Source organism: Gopherus flavomarginatus, chromosome 1 (genome assembly GCF_025201925.1).
Source record: "Gopherus flavomarginatus isolate rGopFla2 chromosome 1, rGopFla2.mat.asm, whole genome shotgun sequence".
Classification (NCBI taxonomy): Eukaryota; Metazoa; Chordata; order Testudines; family Testudinidae; genus Gopherus; species Gopherus flavomarginatus.
In genome coordinates this window covers 60,329,135-60,348,433 of record NC_066617.1, presented here as the reverse complement: position 1 = coordinate 60,348,433, position 19,299 = coordinate 60,329,135, and the positions used below count along the sequence as shown (strand labels likewise).

Here is a 19,299-nt window from a genome sequence, read left to right as displayed (position 1 = left end):
GCAGGAGGAAGTTCGGGAGATGAGAAGTTCTATAAAGAGAAGCAGGAGGAAGTTCAGGAGATGAGAGGCTTCTACAGGAAAGACCATGACATCAGGAGAGTTTGGAGTCCAGTGAGTGAGAGGCTCCTGGGGGAAACTCTGCTTGGCTTTGCACTGGGAGGCCAGAGCCAGAAGGCTGAGCTCTAGCTAGTAAGAGCTCGGAAGGCTGGCTGAGAGAACAGAGTGGGGCAGAAGAAGAGCTCCGGTTATGATATAAGATGCCAGAGCTATATATAAACATTAGTGTTCTTGTTTTGTGGTTATTTTGGGACTCTGAGGATTGTTTTGAACTGTTACTGTTATTAAACCAGTCCCAGGCAGGAGTGGAAGCCTAATGCAGTTCTAAAGGGGCTGTGAAGCAGGGAAAACAGAGGCAGGGTGCTGCAGAGTAACCTTTGGGCACAAGCGAGCACTCAGGAGGCAGCGGCTCAGTTATAGTCAAATTTTGCCCAGCTCTATTAATGACTCTTTTTAATACATTTTATACGAAGTAAGGTACCATTCATAAAGTATTTATAATATTTTTTCTTAATGATTACACAACTAGATGGGTCCTTCCTCCAGCTTACTTTCCCAATCATAGAATTGGAGGACTGGAGGGGACCTCGAGAGGTCATCTTGTCCAGTCTACTGCACTCATGTCAGGACTAAGTGTTATCTAGACCAACCCTGACAGGTGTTTGTCCAACCTGTTCTTAAAAATCCCCAATGATGGAGATTCCACAACCTCCCTAGGCAATTTATTCCAGTGCTTAACCACCCTGACAGCTGGGAATTTTTTCCTAATGTCCAGTCTAAACCACCCTTGCTGCAACCCAAGCGCATTGCTTCTTGTCCTGGCCTTACAGGTTAAGGAAACAATTTTTCTCCCTCCTCCTTGTATCAACATTTTATGTACTTGAAAACTGTTATCATGTCCTCTCTCAGCCTTCTCTTCTCCAGACTAAACAAACTTCCCTCGTAGGTCATGTTTTCTAGACCTTTAATCATTTTTGTTGCATCTTTCCTGAAATGTGATGCCCAAAACTGGACACAATACTCCAGGGTGATTTCTTATTTCAGATCCTTTCCCCATTTTTCTATAAAGGTATTCTTATACTCTAGACACCTCAGTAACAATTCGCTATACCTGTGTTTCTTAACCTTTTAAGGTTGGTGACCCCTTATTCAAAGTGAAAAACTTTCACAGCCCTTATATGTACTATAAAAGATACTAAAGAGTATCACTGATAGGCCTGTATAATTTGTCTATGTTTTTGCAAGATGTTGACAGACTACTTGACCTTCAGAGGCAAGGGAGTGCAAGGAGTGAGTTTTTCTTTGTTTCAGATTGTACTAAAATTTCCAACACCTCGCAACTCCCTTGACTGCCTTTTGTGACCACTTCTGGTTCATGACCCACTGGTATAGAAATACTATTATACTATGTGGAGATCAGGTCCTTTGAGGTGGCCTTTTTGGACTAAGGGATTTTATCCTTGTTAATGGTCTTCTGAAATCTGGACTTTCTACATGGGTTTTGATATAATGCCTTAGTTGCAAAATAGCCAATGCTAGTGTATTAATACACAGTATGAGTTCTTTGATGTTAATTTCCATAATTGAATCATTATGGAACATCTGGCCAATGGTTATACAGCTTTTTGTCTCAGACATCATATTGTATTCAACAGAGCTGGTTGTCTTTAACTGCCTATTATGGTAAGTTTTCTTTATGAATCAGAGCTGAGAAAAGCTTGGTTATTTTACTTCAGTTCTGTTTTAGCCAGTTAGGTGCTTGGGGCAAATAGTCAAACTGGACAAATTTTTGTGAATAATAATGACAGAAAAAAACTACTACCTCTGACATATTCAGCAGCAAATTCTGAGAGAAATTTTGTTTTAAAAAAACCCTTTGTGGAATGTGTTAAAATAGTTAAACCTTTAAGGAAGCCATTGTGATATACATATTTAATAAATATCACAGGCACATAAGAAAACAAAATAACTGCTGGTAAACTGATCAAATAACACAAATTAGTTGAATAAATAAACAGAGATATCCTATCTCCTAGAAGTGGAAGGGACCTTGAAAGGTCATCAAGTCCAGCCCCCTACCTTCACTAGCAGGACCAAGTACTGATTTTTGCCCCAGATGGCCCCCTCAAGGATTGAACTCACAGCCCTTAGTTTAGCAGGCCAATGTGCAAACCACTGAGCTATTCCTCCTTCCACCTTCTGCCTACCATCCCACTCAATGAGCATTTGACTATATGCAATTTTCACCTTACGGGCTGACTTCAGAACCTAACCCTCGCGTACGATGCAACTCCCCTGTATACACCGGACTCAATAAAGTAATTTCACTTGCAAGATCAGGGAGTGTATTTTGGAGAGCCAGGACTTAGGGGGTTATAGTGGATAACCAGCTGACCATGAGCTCCAATATGGAGTGTGACAGTGGCTAAAAGAACAAATGCTATTCTTGGATATTTAAGAAGATGTTATTTTAAGCATATACAGCATTAGTAAGACCATTACTGGAATGCAATATTCAGTTTTGGTGCCTGTACTTCAAAAAGGATGTCAACAAATAGGAGAACGTTCAGAAAAAAGCTAGAAGAATGATTTTGGGTTCTGGAACATCTCTCTAAGAGTGGGAAAAACTAAAGAAACTTGATCTATTGAATTTTTCCAAGAGAGATAGTTAAGAGGTGACTCATCATTGTAAGTGTGCATGAAGAGATGGTATTTATAAAGGGCTCTGATCTGGCAGACAGTCAAATAAAAAATTAAATTATTGGAAGCTGAAGCTAGATGAAGTCAGACTAGAAATGTGGTGCAAATGTTTAACAATGAGGGTTACAATTGGAATAATCTGTCTAGAGAAATGGTGGATTTTCCATCACTTAAAGTCTTTAAATTAAGATTTAAGATATGGGCTAGATGTAGAAGTTGCCTGGTGAAATTCTATGGCATATGTTATTCAGGTGACTGGACTAGATGATTATAATGGTCCCTTTCTGGCCTTAACATCTATGAAGATATGTGAACGGTGTTTGCATTTCAATCGATTTTTACAGAATACAAATTCTTTAGTGTGCTGATCCGTACCAAGGGTTTAAAGAAGGTGCAGAACTGCCAAAATCCTTCCCATTCTTTCACTTATTTAAGTTGAAGAATTTTAAAGAATTACATTCAACATTTTACTATCTCTCACTAGTGTTTTCCCAGAGGGCCAACACTCCATGAAACTAGAACTATCCAGCATTTAATTACTGGCATATATATAAGTGACCAATATTAAAACACTACCAAGATCAGACAAGCATTCCAAATCCATCATAGACTCAATGGACAATCTCATCCAAACATTAAATGCATAACATAAAGCCTTGTATTAACTGGGTTAACTATTTCATGGCTACTAACCCCTCCTAGCCATCCTAAGATTTTATTCTGCTGTCCCTCTCCACAATATCTGAGGGCCTTCCATGAGACATAGGCTGGGAATAGTGAGGTCCTTAATGGATTTCATAGAATACACTCTGTTTAAGGTAGGGATTATTTTTTGTTTGGCGATTTTTGAATTTGTTTAGCTTGTTGATTTTCTTTGTTTTTAGTTTTTTGTACATAGAGGGGTGTTGGTGGTGTTAATGTCAGAGAGGGAATGTCATTCTGCTGGAAAGGTGGAAAGTCTTTATCATTCAGAAAGATCTTGGAAATTCCTAATGTTTGCCAGACTCTTGATTCCTTTTTGTTTCTTAAATGTTCTGGTATCTTCCAGAGATTGTAAATTACAATTACTGCAAAGCAGTAATTATGCTGTAGTTACATATGTATATTGCCACTTACATGTATTTTAGAAGATTTGTGGAAAAAATAATAAAGACTATTTTAAAAAAAAAAGCAAGGTAGCATTCGTGTGGGGGAGTTCAGGCATGATCACATTCTATTCTATTTTTTTGCTGGGATGCTGTGTAGTAAGTGAAAGTAAAATGGGGACAGAGTAAGATGGTAGAAGGAAGAGGGGAAGAAGAGATGCATGTAAACCAAAGGGTAAGATGTGTAGAAGGATAAGCAGGCAGAGAACATGAGCAATAATTAACAATTGGATGGCTATTACAGGGATGATCATTGTTCTGTGTTTGTAAAGCGCCTAGCACAATGGGGTCCCAGTCGATGACTATGGCTCCTAGGTGCTATGCTAGTACAATAATAAATAAAAACTGCACTCCAAAATTTCTGAATTTCCACCATATTTGTCTGTGAACGTGCAAGAAATTCCACTTACTACAAATATGTTAAAAAAAAAGAAATCCAACTTCTGTCTTCACATGCTAGAGAGGCAGTGAACATGGAAATGGGGACCAGAAACTAATGAGCTCTAAATCACCTCTGCCACTTACTATGTGGCACAGGGTGAGGCCCTTCATCTCTCTGTTCCTTAGTTTCCCCATCTGCAGACCAGAGATATTTACCCACCTGAGAGATTCTCACACAAAAGATGCCAGATAGATGCAAAATATGTAAATCAAAACTAAAACTAATCTAAGAATTTGTGTTTTTCAGATTAAGTTTGTCAACAAGTTTCTCTCAATCTTTTGACAATGTTAGGAGAAAAACTGCCTGTGGAAACAGCAACAGAACTGTTGTTGCCATAGGGTATGTCTACATTACGGGATTATTCCGATTTTACATAAACTGGTTTTATAAAACAGATTGTATAAAGTCGAGTGCACGCGGCCACACTAAGCACATTAATTCGGCGGTGTGCATCCATGGCCCGAGGTTAGCGTTGATTTCCGGAGCGTTGCACTGTGGGTAGCTATTCCGTAGCTATCTCATAGTTACCGCAGTCTCCCCCACCCCTTAGAATTCTGGGTTGAGAGCCCAGTGGCTGATGGGGCAAAAATCATTGTCGTGGGTGGTTCTGGGTAAATGTCGTCAGTCATTCCTTCCTCCGGGAAAGCAACGGCAGACAATCATTTCGCGCCCTTTTTTCCTGGATTGCCCTGGCAGACGCCATAGCACAGCAACCATGGAGCCCGTTCAGCGTTTTTTTTTTTACAGTCACCGTATGTGTACTGGATGCTGCTGACAGAGGCGATACTCCAGTGCTACACAGCAGCATTCATTTGCTTTTGCATGATAGCAGAGATGGTTATCAGCTGTTCTGTATCGTCTGCTGCCAGTGTAAATTGGCAATGAGATGATGGTTATCTGTCGTTCTGTACTGTCTGCTGCTATCATGAGTACCTGGCTGAGGTCGGCCGGCGGTACAAAGGCAAAAATGGGAATGACTCCCCAAGTCAATCCCTCCTTTATGGTTTCTAAAAATAGAGTCAGTCCTGCCTAGAATATGGGGCAAGTGTGCTAGAGAACCAGTGTATCAGAGAGGACAGCTGCTCCGTGCCAGATCCCGCAGAAATGATGAGCTGCATGCCATTCACGGGGGGTGCCCCTGCAACAACCTCACCTGTTGCTTCCCTCCTCCCCCAACCTTCCTGGGCTACCGTGGCAGTGTCCCCGCCATTTGTGTCATGAAGTTATAAAGAATGCAGGAATAAGAAACAGTGACTTGTTAGTGATATAAAATGAGGGGGAGGCAGTCTCCCGCCGCTATGACGGTCCAGACAGGACAGAATCTTTTCTTTACACAGGAAAGGGAAGGGGCTGATGGAGCTCAGCCCCCAGTTGCTATGATGAGGACTGTTACCAGCCGTTCTATACCATCTACTGGGAATGACCGAGAATCATACCTATATTCACCCAGGCACCCCCGGCCAGCCTCACCTGAAGCCAGCCAGGAGCACTCACGAGTAGATAACAAGGACGGCTACCAGTCCTACTGCACCGTCTGCCACTGGGCAGGGGAGAGGAGTGGATACTGCTCTTCACTGCTGCAGCATCGCGTCTACCAGCAGCATTCAGTAGACATAGGGTGACAATGAAAGAAGTCAAGAAACGATTTCTTTCTCTTTTCTTTCACATGTGGAGGGGGGGAGTAAATTGATGAGCTATTCCCTGAACCACGCCGGACAATGTGTTTGAACCTACTAGCATTGGGAGCTCAGCCAAGAATGTAAATACTTTTCGGAGACTGCTGGGGACTGTGGGATAGCTGGAGTCCTCAGTACCCCCTCCCTCCCTCCATGAGCGTCCATTTGAGTCTCTGGCTTCCCGTTACGCTTGTCACGCAGCACTGTGTAGCCTGGAGATTTTTTTTTCAAACGCTTTGGCATTTCGTCTTCTGTAACAGAGCTTTGATAGAACTGATTTGTTTCCCCATACAGCGATCAGATCCAGTATCTCCCGTACGGTCCATGCTGGAGCTCTTTTTGGATTTGGGACTGCATTGCCACCCGTTCTGATCAGAGTTCCACGCTGGGCAAACAGGAAATTAAAATCAAAATTTCGCGGGGCTTTTCCTGTTTACCTGGCCACTGCATCTGAGTTAAGATTGCTGTCCAGAGCAGTCACAGTGGTGCACTGTGGGATACCGCCCGGAGGCCAATACCGTCAATTTGCGGCCACACTAACCCTAATCCGATATGGTAATACCGATTTTAGCACTACTCCTCTCGTTGGGGAGGAGTATAGAAACCGATTTAAAGAGCCCTTTATATCGATATAAAGGGCCTTGTAGTGTGGACGGGTACAGCGTTAAATCGGTTTAACACTGCTAAAATCGGTTTAAAGGCGTAGTGTAGACCAAGCCACACTGAATGGTTCCTGCATTATCTCCAGAGTCTTGCTCTCCCAAATACTGAAAGAGTACCAAAACTGCAGTATAAAAAGTATTATTAAATATGAAAGCAATTCTTGTAGCTTCAGTGAAAAAAGGATTTTTCTTCTATTTGAATTTTTTTTGGTGGTTGTCATTGCTTTGTGCCAGCCAGTCGCTTCATTTAGTATTCCAGCATGAGCCTAGTACAGCAATAAATAGCAGAGCAGAGCAAGCTGCATATTAACCCTTCTATGCATATGCTCAGCCTAATATGTTTTGGCTGAACAGCAAACCAAATTACCCTCATGATCCATCTCCAATTATTCTGCAACAGACATTCAGCCTGTAGTGCGCTTCAAGATGAGGGCTGACTGAGATGTACCTTAATTGATTTTTAGTTAGATTACTAAACAGAGAAACAAACTGAAGAATAACAGAAGTGACAGGAGTGGTGCAGAACAGACAATGGTTTGTACTGTAGGGATTCATATCCCATATGTAAACTACAGAGGGAAAATCTCTCCCTATGAAAATAAAATTGAAAATGATGTTGACTTTGTTAAAAGACCAGATGCATTATTAGGTCACTGAGTCCAATACCAGCATCTAGTGCAGAGTAGACTAATTTGAAATCTTCCACAACTATATGGTTTGCAGTAAACTATAGCAGAAAGTAAGTTATATTTTGGTAGGTCAGGAAATCTCCTGACAATTGACAAATTCCTTTGCTGATTGGAGAATCTGGCACATATATATATAGGATTTATATTTCTAGAGTATCATTCAGGCCCTAGTACTGGAGTGCATTACAGAACATCATAGTATGTTCATAATATTTTACGTAAGTAAACTATTTAGAAAACAATTTATTGTGCTCTAAATTTACTTACGTAAAATATTGTGAGATTTTGAATAGCAAGAGAAGAAGAATGAGAATGAGTGGGAAATGAGTAGTATGAGAAAATAATTAGTGCATCCTCTTGGGAGAACAGAATTAAAAGCAAAGGTAATGAGGTGAGGAATCACAGTAATTATTCTTCTGTATTTGTACTGCAGTAGCACCCAGATGGTCAGTTATGCAAGGAACTCCACTGTGCTGGATGCTGAACAAAACATAAGAAGAAGTTAGGATCTACAGAGGATCTTGAAGACGAGGAGAGAAATGTGCTGGATTCAGAAATGAGCAGGAAGCTGCTGTAGATTTGTGATGAACTTAAGAGGAACAACATTAAGGACGAACAGGAAGAATTGTTCAGGATGGGGTAGGAAGAACTAACTAGAAACAGTGGCTTAAGAGCTAGGAAAAATTTAAGACAAACAACTGGGTCAAATATGAAATCTTGTTTTTTAAAAAAGTACCTGGCAGGCATGAGCAGAAAAAGATATGGATTGGTTCACCTGTAGTTAAGATCACATGAACAATGCAAAGCAGCATCCTGCAAAAGATGTTTCAGTGGTTATAGCAGAACATTTTCAAGACCAGACAGATGAGAGGCTAGTTTTCAGGTTCAAATAATGTACCTAGGTTCTCGAAGAGGGGACAAGTGTTTGATTTGAGTTGGCAGGAGATGAGATGTTGGAGTTTGGGCCAATAATGCATACCTTATTGACTGGATATCAATTTTATGGTAGATTTGGGAGTTGATGAGATTGAGGCAGGCAGACAGGCTGAACAGTGAATTGAGTATATCTGCAGAGAAAGAATACCCAAACTAAAATTCAGAAAAGAGATCAGTAGGGAGGAGAGAGAGGGACTAAGGAGTGACTACTAAAAGGCACCGTCATGAAGAAGACCTATTTATTCCCAATCACACACAAGTACACCTAGAACAGAGCAAAAAGAAGAAACTAACTGCCTGAAACTGCAGCAAACTGCTCCATGCAAGTGACAAGGACGCTTTGCTGAATGGTTCTTCCATCTGTGAAAATTGCCTTTAACGTTAATTCCTCTAGGGAGAACACTGAGAAATTTAGGAAATCCCCACACATATATATAAACCAATTTAGATGCAATATGTGGTCTGGCACTAGCAAAAGAACACAATATTTTGCAGAGCTGTCCATAGTAAATCATTTAAGGTGGTTCCTAGAGAAAAAATTATTTTGGGAATTTTAGCTCCTGCCTCTAAAATACAGAGATGTCCACGCACTGGAAAAATATCCTTCCAACTTGCTAAAAGCCCAACCAGAAGGCTAGACCATGCAGTCAGTCCTTACTACGCCAAAACTTCCACTGACTCAATGGGAGTATTGCATGACTACAAATTTGAAGAGAAGGCCCGTTTAATACTAATATAGAGCAGGTGCTGCTTTTTTGCTAAATGCATGTGCACACTTGCATGAGAAGGCTGGATGCAAACATGCGAACTGCTAACTTCTCTGACTAGCAGTTATATTTCATGGTAAACATCCTCTCCATACATAGCTCTACAGTTACTGTAAAAAACCTGACATGTAACCTGAATATTCATGCATTAACAGAACATGCACTTCACCAGGCTGAATAACAGTTTCAGCAAAACTCTATGATGGAATTTCTCTGTGTAACAATTTAGGAGATCACCCCTTCCCACTTTGTAGTTAAATTTCCAAAATATCCTTGTTGTTCCAAACTGGTGTATCCTGCAAGTACATAACCCATGCTAGCTAGCTTTGGGAGCTGAACCCAGCCCAGATCCAGAGCTGATATACAATCCTGAACAGTAAACAATTGAGTTGTTCACTGAAGGACAGGATGGAAAGGAAAAGTCATGAAGTGATTACAAATTTTCCAAGTGGAAAACTAGTTTTGCACTCTTCCCTTTAGTATTGTGCAAATACTCCCAAAGGGCCTGATTCAACATCCATTGAAATCAGTGGAAAAATTCCCACTGATTTCAATGAATTTTGGATCAGGGCCAAAATCTGTGCAGTTTTGTACTGAACACATAATAAACCCCATGAAGCTAGTAACGTGCTTTAGTTTTAGTGGCACTTCACAAGAGTTAGTGTTTACAAACATCTGTGATATCACGAGGATCAAACGGTGTTCGTGCCTTCATTTTTGCTGTTTTCTACAAATACAGAATTTCAAGCCCAATGTTTTGAAAATATCAACATTGTGTAATTGACATTAGAACTACTCATTAGCTTTTGAATATTAGTAAGCAGGAATCCTATTTATATTTTTAAAACTTAACATATGGAAATCTACTCACTCTCCCTTTGATGAATCCAGGATAATATCTGATATCCAATCTCTATCATTGACAAAGACAACATGTCAAAGATAACATGGCTGCATTTCTTGCTTATTTTGGTTTTTTTTTTATCAACTTATGTAGAAACAAAAGGCTTCTGGATGCCATGGCTATTATCATCCAACAACATAGGATCAGTTCCTCAGCTGGTGTAAATCAGTGTATCACCATGGAAATGAATGGAACCACATCAGTTTACACCTGCAGAAGATCTAGTCCATTACATCTATAGTCTGTAAGGGAGATACTTTGACAGAATTCAGTCCAGTATTAAACACAGAAGAGATAGCTCTGGCGAGTTGCTATTGGTACAGAAACTAGTATATAATCCTAACAGACATAACATTCTCCGGTCATTTTACTATTGGTAGTATACATGTTCCAGTGAAAAGTCATTCTCTGTTGGGCCAGTCTTCTCCCTGCTTTGCTCATTGCTTCTTCCCCATCCTCGCTCTCCCACCTCTTGTTCGGCTGTCAAATTAAAGCACTTAAGCCTGGCAAGGCGAATGAGCAATCTGCTTTCTCAGGACAGGTATGCCAATAGCATAGGCCAGATCAGCCTCAGGGGATCTTGTGTGTGGTGGAAACTGAATTATTTTCATTATCCAAAGGTACTGGGCCAATCTCACCTCCACCTTCCTCCAAAACAGGCTCTGTCTATGATCTGGGATCCTGGCTACATCCTCATGGTTACTGCAAAGTGCCTCCTCTGTGTCATCAAACTGAGTTCCTTTTTCTCTTCAAAAATAGGCCAGTTTATGGGTAAAGTTTTCTATATATTTATGCATACTAAAATAGCTCAATATTGTCTTTCACATGAAAGGAGGAAAGATTATTTTCAGGCTAACTGTGAAAGACAACCCATTTCTACATGCATCACTTGTGCTGACAAATTTGTGTTTTCTGTCTCGCCATCATCTGGAGAAGTCCCAGACCTTGCACTTGAAACTTGCAGAACAAAAGCAGATCATAAACCTAAGCACTGCAATTCACACGTAAGCCAGGTATCTCTCTGTCTCTCACCGCCATTCACACACACACTGCACAGGCAGCTTCATTCATTCCAGTAAAATCTCAGGCCAGCATTTTCGAACGTGGTATCTAAATGTAAGCACCTCAGCTCCATCCTCAGGGCCGGCGTCTCTTTGGCCTCAGCTCTTCACACAGTTCAGAGCAAAACTGAGCCGTCAGGGAGTTTAGCTTTCGACATGAGCTGAAAGTTTCTCTCCCAGCGTGCTCTTTCCCAGGTATGCAGCAGGGCTGGCAAACGGAGATTTTCAATACGTGAAAGCAAAAAAACCCATGTGCCACTGAAGCCCCCTCAGTACAATTCTCGACCTTCCTCCTCCGCCCCAGGAGGAGACTCGAAACCACTCTCTTAAAATTAATCGCAAGTAACGGGCGCTTCCTCCCTTCCTGAGGTTTGGGGCCAGGACTATCACACCCGCTCCAACACGGCCCCCTCCACGTGTCTGTACTTAGCTCCAGGACTCCCCCTTCTATTTCTAGGGTGCCGGCTCTTCACCTCGCTCCCAGCCTGCCGTGATCCAACTCTTACTTACCAACCTCCCCATCCTCTTCCTCCTCCTCCTCCTCCACTTCCAGCAGCACGTCCTGGTTCTCCGCTGCCATCCTCCCGAAAGGTTTGGCCCCACTTCGTACAGACTCGGCCTCGCACACAAGTTCGGTCCGTTCCCTGGAGCAGGGTCTGGCGCGAAGCCTTCCTGGCAGGACCGAAAGCCGGCAGCTGCGCTGAACTCCGCTCGCTAAGTCCCAGCCGCGCAGCAGCGAGCTCTGGCTAGGCGTGGCAGGAAAAGGGAGGACGCCTGGGGAGGCCAGATTCGTACAGAGCCAAGGGCGGCCAGGGCTGCAACTCGCACCCGCCTAGCGAGCGTTGCTCAAGGCGGGAGAGTCTCTCGTTGACCTGAGAGACAGGACAGCAGAAGGGAAAGGAGTGACTGGCCAACCCTCCCCTTTCCGAGCAACGCCCGGACAGCCAGAGTCTGACACCTTAACCCTCCCCACCCCTGCCAAAGCAGAGACACCTCCCAGCTGCCAGAGCCGGAGCACTCACTCCGACTGCCGCAGGGCATGTGGCCTCACTGTCTAGCAGCCCAGGGTTATGCCACCGCTGGCTGAGGGGCAAGGGAAGGTCTCCCACTGAAACTCTAGTGGGCCCATTGCCACACTGAGTTCTGCCCTTTCCTGTGTTCTGAGTCTAGACACTGGCAGAAGAGGAGTTAACCAAATCCCCTACAGCATCAGCCAGTCCTTCCTTCCTGGGTTGGATGTTTATGGGAGTGTTTTCAAAGTGGTAGCCAGGGCAATGGCCACGTGTTTAAAGTTTAAGGCCCTGCTTTGAAAAAGTAAAAGCAAAGGTGACCAATTTCTAACTAGTAGCAAATTGCGACCTGCATGGCCATAAAACAAAAGTGTGTGTAACAAACATGGCCACATACACGCCAACACTTCAGCCATTGCCACTGTATTGAAGTCTGGATTTTATAGACTGTGGCCTATGCTGAAATTGGTCAGATTCCCATTAGGTATGATTATTCCTTTTTTCTATGGGAGTAGCATACAGAGGTCCAAGTCAGAATCTGGGTCCTGTTAGCTAGGCACTATATCACTGAAGACAAGGTTCCCACCCCAAAAAAGATTATGGGGCATGTCTTCACTGCACTGTTAGCTCAAGCCAGAACTGAAGTTTGCTCCTAACCCAACTCCTGTCCACACACACAAATCTCTGGCTTGAGTAGTGCTTTAAACTTGAGCTAACTGGCCACTGTGTCAGGGTATGTGTGCTGAAGCTCCACTGCCACTGATGCCAAAGCCAGTACATGCTGTGGGGGTGCAAAAGATCCAATTACAGCAGCTCATCTGCTAATCTAGTTACTCTGGATATGGCTGCTTTGCAGTGTGGTCACTCTAAGGACTTGACTACACAGAGACAGTACGTGGCAAGTGAGGGTGTGAATCTACAGCACACTAGTTTGCCATGTTGACCCTGCTACTGCACACTAATAGTTCTGCAGTACACCTACTCTTAGGCCACGTCCACACTACAGAGTAAAATTGAAATTAATAAAATCGATTTTATAAAACAGGTTTTATAAAATCGATTTTACGCATCCACACTAGGGCACATTACTTCGGTGGTGTGCGTCCATGGTCCCAGGCTACCATCAATTTCCAGAGCAGTGCACTCTGGGTAGCTCAGTAAAAGAATGGGACTAATAACTTCGATTTCCGTCCACACTAACCCTAAATCGATATAGTAATATCGATTTTAGGGTTACTCCTCTTGTTGAGCAGGAGTACAGAAATCGATTTTAAGACCCCTTAAAATCGATTTTAAGTGCCTTGTAGTGTGGACGGGTACAGCGTTAAATTGATTTAACGCTGTTTAAATCGATTTAACACTGTAGTGTGGACCAGGCCTTAGTGCAGTAGCACTATTAACAGCCTATTAATAGCCAGTTAGTGCATGGCTGTGGCTTCATATCCTGGCTTGTTGTGCACTAAGGGTATGTCTACACTACGAGAGTACTCCAATTTTACAGAATTTGAATTCTGTATAAAGTCGAGTGCATGCAGCCACACTAAGCACATTAATTCGGTGGTGTGCGTCCATAGTACCGAGGCTAGCATTGACTTCTGAAGTGTTGCACTGTAGGTAGCTATCCCATAGCTATCCCATAGTTCCCACAGTCTCCCCTGCCCATTGGAATTCCGGGTTGAGATCTCAATGCCTGATGAGATAAAAAACATTGTTGCGGGTGGTTCTGGGTACATGTCATCAGGCCCCCCTCTCCCTCCCTCCGTGAAAGCAATGGCAGACAACCATTTCATGCCTTTTTTCCTGGTTGAACTGTGCAGACACCATACCACAGCAAGCATGGAGCACGTTCAGCTTAACGTAGCAGTCATGAACGTTGTAAACACCTCACACATTATCATGCAGTTTATGCTGAACCAGAACCTGCAAAACCAGGCGAGGAGGAGGCAGCATGGTGACGAGAGTGATGAGGACATGGACACAGAATTCTCTCAAATCTCGGGCCCTGGCGCTTTGGAGATCATAGTGTTAATGGGGCAGGTTCTATTCGTGGAATGCCGATTCTGGGCCCGGGAAACAAGCACAGACTGGTAGAACCGCATTGTGTTGCAGATGTGGGATGATTCCCAGTGGCTGCAAAACTTTCGTATGTGTAGGGCCACTTTAATGGAAATTTGTGACTTGCTTTCCCCTGCCCTGAACCGCAAGAATACCAAGATGAGAGCAGTCTTCACAGTTCAAAAACGACTGGCGATAGCCCTGTGGAAGCTTGCAATGCCAGACAGCTACCGGTCAGTTGGGAATCAATTTGGAGTAGGCAAATCAACTGTGGAGGCTGCTGTGATGCAAGTAGCCAAAGCAATCACTGAGCTGCTGCTATCAAAGGGGACATGCGCAGGTCATATTGGATGGCTTTGCTACAATGGGATTCCCTAACTGTGGTGGGCTGATAGATGGAACCCATATCCCTATCTTGGCACCAGAGCACCAGGACAGCCTGTAGATAAATCGCAACGGGTACTTTTCAATGGTGCTGCAAGCACTGGTGGATCACAAGGGACGTTTCATCAACATCAATGTGGGATGGCTGGGAAGGGTTCATGACATTCGCATCTTCAGGAACACTAATCTGTTTAAATGGTTGCAGCAAGGGATTTACTTCCCAGAACAGAAAATAACTGTTGGGGATGCTGAAATGCCTATAGTTATCCTTGGGGACCCAGCCTACCCCTTAATGCCATGGATCATGAAGCCATACACAGGCAGCCTGGACAGTAGTCAAGAGCTGTTCAACTATAGGCTGAGCAAGTGCAGAATGGTGGTAGAATGTGCATTTGGACATTTAAAGGGTCGCTCTCGCACTTTACCGACTCGCTCAGACCTCAGCCAAACCAATATTCCCATTGTTATTGCTGCTTGCTGTGTGCTCCACAATCTCTCTGAGAGTAAGGGGGAGACATTTATGGCGGGGTGGGAGGTTGAGGCAAATCGCCTGGCCGCTGATTACGTACAGCCAGACACCAGAGTGATTAGAAGAGCACACCAGGAAGTGCTGCACATCAGAGAAGCTTTGAAAACCAGTTTCATGACTGGCCAGGCTACGGTGTGAGAGTTCTGTTTGTTTCTCCTTGATGAAAACCTGCCCCCTTGATTGACTCATTCCCTGTAAGCCACCCACCCTCCCCCTTTTGATCACAGCTTGCTTGCAAAGGAAATAAAGTCACTATCATTTAAAAACCATGTATTCTTTATTAATTGATTATAAAAATAGGGACAAAACTGACAAGGTAGCATGTTTGGGAGGAGGGGAGGAGGGAAGGAAAAGGCCACTTCAAAACTTGTTGAATGACAGCCTTTTGCTTGGGCTGTCCACTGGGGTGGAGTGGCAGGTTGCATGGAGCCTCCCCTACCCTGTGTTCTTGGCCATCTGGGTGAAGAGGCTATGGAACTTGGGGAGAGTGGAGGACAGTTATACAGGGGCTGCAGCAGCACTCTGTGATTCTGCTGCCGTTCCTGAAGCTCCACCAGATGCCGGAGCATGTCTGTTTGATCCTGCAGTAGCTCCAGCGTTGCATCCTGCCTCCTCTGATCTTCCTGGCGCCACCTCTCATCTCGAGCGTCCCTCCTGTCTTCACATTCATTGGCCGCTTTCCTGTACTGTGAATGATAGTGTCCTTCCACTCATTCAAATGAGCTCTTTCACTGTGGGTTGACTGCATGATCTCAGAGAACATTTCATCTCATTTTTTCGCCGCCTTATCTGAGATAGCCTTCAGGATGGAGGAGGGAGGCTTGAAAAATTTGCAGCTGTGGGAGGGAAAAAAGGGAGAGAATTACTTTAAAAGATACATTTTACAGAACAATGAGCATACTCTTTCATGGTGAACAACTCTATTCACATTACATAGCACATGTGATTTTGGTACAAGGTTGCATTTTGTATCTTAATATTGAGTGCCTGCGGCTTTGGTGTTAGAGATCACAGATGCAGGGCTGGGCAACAGAATTTGGCTTGCATGTGGCCATGGTAAGCCATTGTCTTTCAGCTTCTACAACCTTCATAAAAGCAGCGCCCTCCTTTCCCATACCAAGCAAAGCCCATTGAGTGCTGCGGTTTTTGTGTTAATGTGCAGCAGCAGAAACCAAACTAACCCCCCCCCAATTCTCTGGGATGATCCCTTTACTCCTCCCACCACCACGTGGCTGGTATCAGGGAAGATCCCTGCTAGCCAAACGCGAACAGCTCAGCACCAATGCCCCCCTCCCCACCACCGCTTGGCTAACTGTAGGGAAGGATTTATTTTCAGTCACAGGCAAACAGCCTAGTAGGAACGGCCACCTCTGTCTCCTTAATTAAATTCCCATATTTCAACCAGGTTACCATGAACAAAATCACTCTCCTGAGAATAACACAGTGAGATAAAGAATGGATGTTGCTTGAATGCCAGCAAACACTGGGACCATACACTGCCAGGCTTTGTCATGCAGTGATAGCAGATTACTTGCTACTAGCATGTCGTGGTAAAGGGTCCATTCATGGAGGACAGAATAAAACTGCCCTGCCCAGAAAGCTTCCTGGAGATGTCCCTGAAGGATTTCCGCTCCATCCCCAGACATGTTAACAGACTTTTCCAGCAGCTGTACTGGCTGCGAATGCATCCCAAGTCCGCAGGGCAAATTAATCATTAAAAAACGTTTGCGTTTAAACCATGTTTTATATTTACAAAGGTACACTCACCAGAGGTCTCTTCTATGGCTTCATGGTCCAGGATACCGCCTTGGGAGGTTTGGGAGGGTACTTCAGTCAGGCTGAGAAAAAGATCCTGGCTGTTGGGCAGAACGGTGTGCTGTGTGCGCTCCGCAAGCTCGTCGTCCTCCTCCTCATCATCTTCCCCGTCCGCAAAATCCTTAGGTGGGGTAATGGTGGCAGCCCCCACTAGAACTGCATGCAACTCAGTGTAGAAGCGGCTTGTCTGAGACTGCACCGGACAGTCTGTTTGCTTCTTTTGTTTTCTGGTGCGCTTGTCTGAGCTTCTTAACTTTCACGCGGCATTGTAGTGAGTCCCTATTGTGGCCTCTCTCCATCATGCCCTTGGAGACTTTTTCAAATGTTTTGGCATTCCGTCTTTTGGAATGTAGTTCTGCTAGCATGGAATCCTCTCCCTACAGCAATCAGATCCAGTACCTCCCATATGGTCCATGCTGGAGCTCTTTTTCAATTCTCGGACTGCATGGTTACCTGCGCTGATCAGCTCTCCACACTGGGCAAACAGGAAGTGAAATTCAAAAGTTTGTGGGGCTTTTCCTGTCTACCTGATCAGTGCATCCGAGTTCAGATTGCTGTCCAGAGCGGTCACAATGGTGCACTGTGGGATATCTCCCAGAGGCCAATACCGTCGAATTGCAGCCACACTAACCCTAATTCGAAATGGCAATACTGATTTCAGTGCTACTCCCCTCGTCGGGGGGAGTACAGAAATCGGTTTTAAGAGCCCTTTATGTCGAAGTAAATGGTTTTGTCGTGTGGACGGGTGCAGGGTTAATTCGATTTAGCGCTGCTAAATTTGACCTAAATTCATAGTGTAGACAAGGCCTAAGGGTATGTCTAAACTGCATAGACATAGACATCTGCAGCTGGCCTGTGCGAGCTCAGTCATGCTTGGACTGCAGGGCTGTTTAATTGCCCTATACACTTTCTAGGAGTGGACCTTGGCAAGTTTTCCTCATGGTAAAACTAAATACTTGGTCTTCACTGTGTTTTTTACTTCAAGATAGTTTGCGCACATTAGTTACCCAGCGGTAAAAAAAACCACCCATTTAGCAGTGAAAACTAGGCCTCACACTTCTCTGAGGCTTTTCCACACCACAAAGTTTTGCCAGTACAGCTGTGTTGGCTAGGAGTGTGAAAAAATCACACCCGAAGCCAACATAGCTATGCTGCCAAAAGCCCTAGTGCAGGGCTTCTCAACACATGCGTTGGGACCCGAAATTGGGTCCCCAGAATGTTTCAAAGAGTGGATGCTGGGCTGTGAGGGGGCGGGGAAGATGTGCATGTTGGGGCAATAGGGAGTGGAGTTGTGGTGGGGCTGTGGGCAGGGGAGTGCTGGGCAGTGGTGGTGTTGTGCAGGGTGCTGTTCATTTCTTGCGGAGGTCTGGGGGGGGCGCTTGGCATGGTGGGTCCGGGGGGGCTCTGGTCATAGGAAGTCAAGGGGGTGTTGGGCGGGGGGTTCTGTGGCATGGCATAGGCCCGCCCACCACCGAGGGGAAGGGGCATGCTGGCATCACAGGGCCACTGTGCATCTGGCAACTGCCAATTTGTAAATAGTGCCCTTGCATTGGGCTGGGTGGAGTGGAGCTGCCCCTGCCATGCCATCCCCTTGGCTGCCCCCCCATGCCATGCTGCATTGCCTCAATGTGAGTCCAAAAATATGTTTGGTGCCAGGCCTACAAAAGGTTAATCCGGCCCTGCAGAGCTGCCACCAGCAGCAGCACAGAAGTAAGGGTGGCATGGTATGGTATTGCCACAGTTACTTCTGTGCTGCTGCTGGTGGGGTGCTGCCTTCAGAGCTCAGCGCCTGGCCAACAGCCACTGCTCTCCAGCCACCCAGCTCTGAAGGCAGTGCAGAAGTAAGGGTGGCAATACTGAGACTCCCCTAAAATAACTTTCAACCCTCCTGCAACTCCCTTTTGGGTCAGGACCCCCAATTTAAGAAACACTGGTCTGCCCTGTGAAATCTATATACACCTGTACCTCAATATAACGCTGTCCTCAGGAGCCAAAAAATCTTACCGCGTTATAGGTGAAACCGCGTTATATTGAACTTACTTTAATCCACCGGAGTGCGCAGCCTCCCCCCTGGAGCACTGCTTTTCCGCGTTATATCCGAATTTGTGTTATATCGGGTGATGTTATATCGAGGTAGAGGTGTAGCATGGGGCAGGGGCAGGCACCTATGGCACATGTGCTGAAGGTGGCACGTGAGCTGATTTTCAGCACTCACACTGCCTGGGTCCTGGCCACTGGTCCGGAGGGCTCTGCATTTTAATTTATTTTTAAATGACGCTTCTTAAACATTTTAAAAACCTTATTTACTTTACATACAACAATAGTTTAGTTATATAGTATAGACTTATAGAAAGGGACCTTCTAAAAACGTTAAAATGTATTACTGGCACATGGAACCTTAAATTAGAGTGAATAAATGAAGACTCGGCACACCACATCTGAAAGGTTGCCGACCCCTGGTATAGTG

General features: G+C 44.5%; 1 protein-coding gene across 6 annotated transcripts in view; it reads right to left on the bottom strand.

The window, feature by feature from the left end:
- The window catches only part of ANO6 (anoctamin 6), a 132,616-nt gene extending 120,398 nt beyond the window's left edge, over window positions 1-12,218 (bottom strand). For 3 of the 6 annotated variants that reach the window (XM_050936113.1, XM_050936116.1, XM_050936117.1), the window contains exon 1: window positions 11,550-12,215. In XM_050936113.1, the coding sequence (XP_050792070.1) occupies window positions 11,550-11,619 (70 nt within the window). In that variant the 5' untranslated portion in view covers window positions 11,620-12,215. Of the gene's footprint in view, window positions 1-9,945; window positions 10,119-11,549 lie in introns of those variants that run through there. The other 3 variants (XM_050936118.1, XM_050936115.1, XM_050936114.1) reach the window with 3 other exon arrangements.
- Between the last annotated feature and the right edge of the window lie 7,081 nt (window positions 12,219-19,299).